Source organism: Callospermophilus lateralis, chromosome 7 (genome assembly GCF_048772815.1).
Source record: "Callospermophilus lateralis isolate mCalLat2 chromosome 7, mCalLat2.hap1, whole genome shotgun sequence".
Taxonomy (NCBI): Eukaryota; Metazoa; Chordata; class Mammalia; order Rodentia; family Sciuridae; genus Callospermophilus; species Callospermophilus lateralis.
Genome location: NC_135311.1, coordinates 125199382 through 125205805, shown reverse-complemented (window position 1 = coordinate 125205805; position 6424 = coordinate 125199382). Strand labels below are relative to the sequence as shown.

The 6424-nt window shown below is 46.5% G+C and overlaps 1 protein-coding gene across 1 annotated transcript; it reads right to left on the bottom strand.

The window, feature by feature from the left end:
- On the bottom strand, nucleotides 1–2177 carry Kdf1 (keratinocyte differentiation factor 1). The gene is made up of 3 exons (XM_076863570.2): nucleotides 1142–2177; nucleotides 547–621; nucleotides 1–83 (listed from the first exon to the last, which is right to left on the bottom strand). The coding sequence occupies exons 1-3, from the start codon at nucleotides 2175–2177 to the stop codon at nucleotides 1–3; spliced, it is 1194 nt and encodes a 397-aa protein (XP_076719685.2).
- Nucleotides 2178–6424: the final 4247 nt, after the last annotated feature.

Sequence of the window (6424 nt, the reverse complement as noted above, 5' to 3'; positions counted from 1 at the left end):
TTAGCAGTACACCTGGAGCAGGGGTGCCCCAGAGGAGTCTGTGTCAGTGCCCTGGAAGGCCGAGTCATGGCTGGCTGGGTACCCTGGTGGGAGGAGGAAACAGGCTGAGAGAGGGGAAAGAGTTCATCCAGGGCCCACTGCCAGGGAGAAGCCTGATGAGAGGGAACAGAGCAGGGCTTGAGCCTGGTCAAGTCACTCAGCTTGGGTGACTTTTTTTTTTTTTTAATTTTAAACATCTGAATCCTAGCCTCCTTCTCCCAGGGGGTTGTTGTGAAGGCCCAGAAGACAGCAGAACCACACAGGGTGCCTTTGTAACAGAAGGCTGAAGACTGGAATTGGGATTGGGTCCCTTCTAGCCCATCTTTTTTGAGCACCTCTTGTTTGAAGCCAGTTTATAAGACTGGGATGAGTTTATGGCTGCTCAGCCCCCTTGTCCCTTTCTGACCTTATCCTCCCCATCCCAAAAAGTAGCTGGGAAAGGGGCATGTGAGAGGCCCCTAGGATAGTCCCCCACCCTCTGCATTCCTTGTGGGATCAGGACCACACCTGGGGTTCCATATGGCCTCAGCTTCCGGGCGATGGCATCTGCTGTTGTCTCCTGGGAGATCTGCACTGTCAGTTCTAGGAAGGGAACATAAGGGAGCAGTGATCATTTCACATTCTTTTATCCCCACCCCCTAATTCAGTTTGCTGCCTAATGAAGGGTCACTCATCCCTGGGTAGGACTAGAGGAATAATGCTTAAAAACAAGGACACAGATAAACTGCATGTGTGCATGTCAATTGCTGTGGTAGATGGGCAGGTGGGTCTTTTGGTTAGACCAGGCTATGTTAGAGGTTCAAGTTCATATGGACCCCAGGCTAGGTCTGGAAGCTACTTGGGCAAGTAGTAGTGGAGGAGCCTATTAGGTCAAATTGTTGACTGGGTGGGTCATTGCACTTCTGGGACAGAGCAATGACCTGAGAGCTCGCAGGATCTGCATGCTCCTCTCAGCCTTTCTCAGATCTCACTGGGAAGGGCCAGAGTGGGAGCTGGGGAGTGGAATGTACGGGAGAAAGGAGGACCCACATGGCCCAAGACCCCAGTCCAGCCCCTCCTTTGGCCAGAGCCTTCCCTACTCTGACTCTCTGGTCCCACCTACCATCCTGGCTGAGACCTGAGCCCACCATAGTCTCATGGCCACTGTCAGGGGCAGCAGCTGGGGCTGCAGCCCGGGTGGAGCGCCCCTCTGAGGTCTGTGGGCGGGCGCGGCTCTTTCGGGTACTAATGCGAATAATGCCGCGCACCAGGCGGCCCTCGGCGTCCTGCTCGTCCAGATGGTAGTCCTGCGTGATGCTGCTGATCAGGTCCGAGATCTTACTGGTCTTCTCCAGGAACACTGTGTCCGACGTGCATTTGGCCAGCTCGTCGATCTGGTGTACGCTGAACAGCTCGGTCAACTTCTTGAATATGAGCACGTCGATTTCCCGGCTCGACATGGAGCCACTGCCCATCTCTGGCAGGTCCAGGTCCGACTCGTGGAAAGAGTAGTACTCCTCTGAGCCTCGGGGACTGCTGGCAAGGGTGCTCGGCAGGCTGTGCCGCGTGGGAGGGGGCTGGGCCAGTGGCTCCTTGCAGCAGGAGTCCGAGTCCGGAGCTGGGGAGGTAGTGCTGCGGTAGGGGTACACAGGGACGCCTTTGAGCTTGACATCAGGGTAGCTGAAGCTGCTGCCCACGGCAGACTTGAGCCGCTGGCCATCCCGGCGGCTAGGGGGTGGGCGGTCGGGGCTGGGGGGTACTCCATTGTGCTCCTTGGCCCAGCTGGCTTCAGCAGCCTCCTCAGTGGAGTCCCCAGCAGACAAGCAGGGGCTACAGCCCCGTACACAGGCCCCGCAGCGCTGGAGGCAATCCCGGCAGCGGCGGAAGCAGAAAGCAGCCCGACACCAGTCCCACCCCCAGGGGCGCCAGAGCAGGCAGCAGGCTGGGGGCTCGGTGGCCGGCTCTGCAGAGCCGGAGATGAAGGTAATGCTCTCTGGCCCATGGTGGCCAGGGTCCTTGGGGTCTGGCCTCCGGGTGCGGCGGCCTGGTGGGTGCTGCGGTGTTTCATTATACGCCTCCAAGCATAGTTCTGTTGGCTGCTCCCAGGGTCCCAAGCGAGGTGGCCCAGATGCTGGGCGGGGCTGTCCTGGCCGGGGCATGGCTCACTGCATGGTCTCCTGCAGCCAGGTACCTGCCAGGAGAAGCCAGGAAGAAGTCAGGACGGGAGGTCAGGGACAAGCTCCGGCCGTCCTAAAGAGAATAGACTTCTGACTTCTGAGAGGCCAAGTGTGCCCATTAACCATTTGTTTGTGCTCTTCTCTCCCCAAAGAGAAACTTTTTTTGGTCTGACCCAAATTTCAAAAATCTCCTGGGACTTCACAGCACCGAATGACTACTTAAACTAAACAAACAACGGGGCTGGGGTTGGGGCGCAGTGGTAGAGTAGCATGCATGAGGCACTGGGTTCGATCCTCAGAACCACATACATGTAAAATAAAGATATTGTGTCCACCTAAAACTAAGAAATAAAATAAATATTAAAAAAATAAACTAAACAAACAACAAAAACCCAGAAAACAAGTGTTAGCAGGATGTAGAGCAGAGCCCTGTGTATTGCTGGTGAGAGCAAAAATGGCCAAGTACTGTAGGAAACAGTATGGAGTTCCTTAAAAATTTAAACATAGGGCTAAGGACATAGGTCAGTGATAGAGCATTCAATCCAGCATTCATGGGTTTCATCCCTGGCACTGAAAAAAAAATATTATTTTATAAAACACAATTACCATATATACCAGCAATTCCAGTTTGGGGTATACTCAAAAAACTTGAAAATGGTCTTGGATATCTATTTGTATATAATGCTCCCAACAGCATTATTCACAGTAGCCATGAAGTGAAAACAACCCAAAATGTTCCATCAATGAATGAATGGCTAAAGAAAATGTGGTCTATGCAGACAATGGAATATTCTATGGCTTTAAAAAGGAATGAAATTTGGGCTGGGATTGTGGTAGAGCACTTGCCTAACATATGTGAGGCACAGGGTTTGATCCTCAACACCACATAAAATAAATAAAATGAAAATATTGTGTCTATCTACAGCTAAAATTTTTTTTTTTAAAAAAGGAATGAAATTCTGATAATACTACAAAATGCTTAACCCTTGTAGACATTATACTAAGTGATGTAAGCCAGAAAGCAAAGAATAAATATTGTATTGCACTACTTAAATATATCAAATAGTTGGGGACAGTGGTGCATACCTATATCCCAGCTACTCAAGAGGCTGAGGCAAGAGGATCTCAAACTGCATGCCAGCCTCAGTAACTTAGCAAGACCCTGTCTCACAATAAAGAATAAAAATGGTTGGAATTACAGTTTGGTGGTAGAGCATCCCTAAATTCAATTCCTAGTACTGCAAAAATAAATAAATTAATTAATATCCAGAACAACTAAATTCATAGAGACAGAAAGTATAATGGTGGTTGCTAGGAGCTGGGGCAGAGGGAATGGGGAATTAGGGTTGAATAGGCAGACTTTCATCTGGGGACGATGAAATTCTGGAGATGGATGCTGGTGATAGTTGGGTAAGAATGTGATTGTACTTAATATCATAGAACTGTAAGCTTAAAAGTATTTTAAAAAGCTGGGCACAATGACGCACACCTGTAATCCCAGTGGCTCAAGAGGCTGAGGCAGAAAGATCATGAGTTCAAAGCCAGCTCAGCAATGTAGTGAGGTGCTAGGTAACTCAGTGAGACTCTGTCTCTATAAATAAAATATAAAAAGGGCTGGGGATATGGCTCAGGGGTTAAGTGTCCCCGGGTTCAATCCCTGGTACAAAAAAAAAAAAAAAGTGGTTAAAAATATTAAAATGGTAATTTTAATGTATATTTTACCACAAAACAGAAAGATTTCTCAGGCTCTCACTTTATGAGAAATGGACTCCTTGATTCCTTCCTACTGTTGGGAAGCGTGGCACAGAGCTGCTGAAGGACTCAAGAAATGCCTTTCTATCCACTTGCTATGAAACCTGATCACTAGCACTTTCCCTTCCTTCTTTTTGTCCTTCATATCAGACATGGGAATGTAATAGGTCCCCTGGCTGACTCAGCTGCTCTCCTAAACAATATTTAACACCAAGAAATTTTACTTCCTCTGATTAGAAAAAACTGAGACACAAAATACATCTTCATTCTCTTTCTGACTTGGTTGCTAGGAGGCTCAGAGCTAAGACTTTATTCACTTATAAATACTGAGCCTGGCTCTGTCAGGCACTGTAGAAGATTAATGAACTATAGACCCTGTACTTGGAGATTCACACATGCTTTTGTAGAAAAACAGATTCTTAAAAGCCTGATAAGGTAGAAGATGTAAGATACAATGAGGCATTATGGGAATAAATAACTGCCTGAGGAAGAATAGGTAGTGGTATATTTGGGAAGTCTTTTTTTGTAGGGGCTGGGGATAAAATCTAGGGACTGTCTATCACTGAGCTATATGCCCAGCCTTTTCATTTTTATTTTGGGACAAGGTCTCACTAAGTTGCTGAGGATGGCCTTGAACTTGTGATCCTCCTGCTTTGGCCTCATGAGCCTCTGGGATTACAGGCTTATGCCTCTGTGCCTGGCTTTGGGAGGGTTTTTGATCACATATAAGGATTTGCTGGGCACTAACTGTCCTTAGCCTATATTTTCTGAGATACCATTCTTTATCTTTTTGTCCCTGATTTAATGACACTGGGGTCCTAAAACCTGGTGAAGTGTGAGGAAGAAAGGACTGAGCACCAAGATATCTTTTTTCTAGTTACATTCTGGCCCTTATAAGTTGTGTGCCATCGGCAAAACAATGCCATCTCCCTGAACAGGCCCACCATCTTCTCTAACCATTAAGGACCTTTAAGGCTACCTCCTTCCCTACTACTTGCAGCCAATGAAAACTTTGAAAAAAAAAAAAAAAACCACAAATTAGAGAAATCTGTCAGACACCACTTTAATCAAATGATCAAAGTTAATATAACTAATAATGTGATGAAATGACATCAAGTGCCTCCTGATCCTATGCACTAAGAAGGACCCAGCACTACAAAGCACACCTGATGAAATGATTATCCTGAATGTGATCATGAGGACACGTAAGACAAGCCCAGTTTGAGAGACATGATAACACATGCTGTGTGATCCTGGATAGAACTGGGGAAAAGGAGGAAAATTTGGAAATCTAGCTAATGTGGATAATTATTGAAATTAGAAAACAGACTAGCTAATGTGGATAATTATTTAATAGTAATATGCCAATATTAAATTTTCTGAATTTGATTGCTATAATTATTTAAGATACTGTTCTTATTCTTAGGCAATATACACTAAAGCGCTTAGGGGTTTAGATGCACCTCTGCAACCTAATCTCAAATGGTTCAAACCAACCAACAAAAACCTAGAGCTGGAGGGAGGAATGTTGGACTGTGGAGGGGTGAGGAAGATACAGGAGTTTTTTTTATTCCTGCAACTCTTCCACTCCACAGGTCACACAGCACTCCTCCTGCACGGACCTGGAGAACCCCTAGTCAGATGGAAACCCCTCCCCACAGCCTTCACCTGGGCTCTGTGGGCTGGGTCAGCCTTGTGCCATCTGTTTTAAGATGAACCTCTCTCCCCAAGAACCAGGACCCAGAAGGGCAAGAACTGTGTTGGCTCCTTTTCTGTTTCAGCGTGTGGAGCAAGGTCAGGTTCAGAAGGTATTTCAGGAAATAGACACATTTTATGTGACATCAGGGTAGAATTAGGACCACCAGGTAGAAGAAAAAGGCCCTAGGCTGACCAGAGTGGGGACCAACAATCCAGAGGAGAGGGTATGTGAAATCTCATCTCTGAAATTGTAATAAGTGACTTTAAATTCAGGGGCACCTGATTAAAAATCTTTGCCATGGTTTGAGCAACGTGGGGTTGGGCACAGACTTATTTATTCTCTCTCTCTCACTCTCTCTCTCTCTTTTTTTTTTAACCAGGGATTGAACCTAGGTGCTTAACCACTGAGCCACATCCCCAGCCCTATTTTGTATTTTATTTAGAGACAGGGTCTCACTGAGTTGCTCAGTGCCTCGCCATTGCCAAGGCTGGGTTTGACCTCACAATCCACCTGCCTCAGCTTCCAGAGCTGCTGGGATTACAGGCGTGCAACACCATGCTTAACCCATTCACTGAATTTACAAATATTTACTGAAGGCCTACTACATGCCAGACATCATTCTAAATTCTGTGAATACAGTGATGAAACAGACAAAACTCCCTGCCTTGAGAGTTTAGAGAAAGTGATTATTGATGGCTTACATTGTTCTAACTGCTTTGTCTGTAATAAACCAATTAATTCTGACCACTCTCTTTATGGTATTATATAAGGTTAAATA

Excerpts from the sequence above, each read along its gene's own strand:
- Kdf1 (XM_076863570.2), bottom strand. The coding sequence starts at position 2,177 with ATGCCCCGGCCAGGACAGCCCCGCCCAGCATCTGGGCCACCTCGCTTG. Across the intron at positions 622-1,141 it reads CTCAGGTCTCAGCCAGGATG|AACTGACAGTGCAGATCTCC; the intron begins GTAGGTGGGACC and ends TTCCCTTCCTAG. Across the intron at positions 84-546 it reads GAGGCCATATGGAACCCCAG|GGTACCCAGCCAGCCATGAC; the intron begins GTGTGGTCCTGA and ends TCCTCCCACCAG.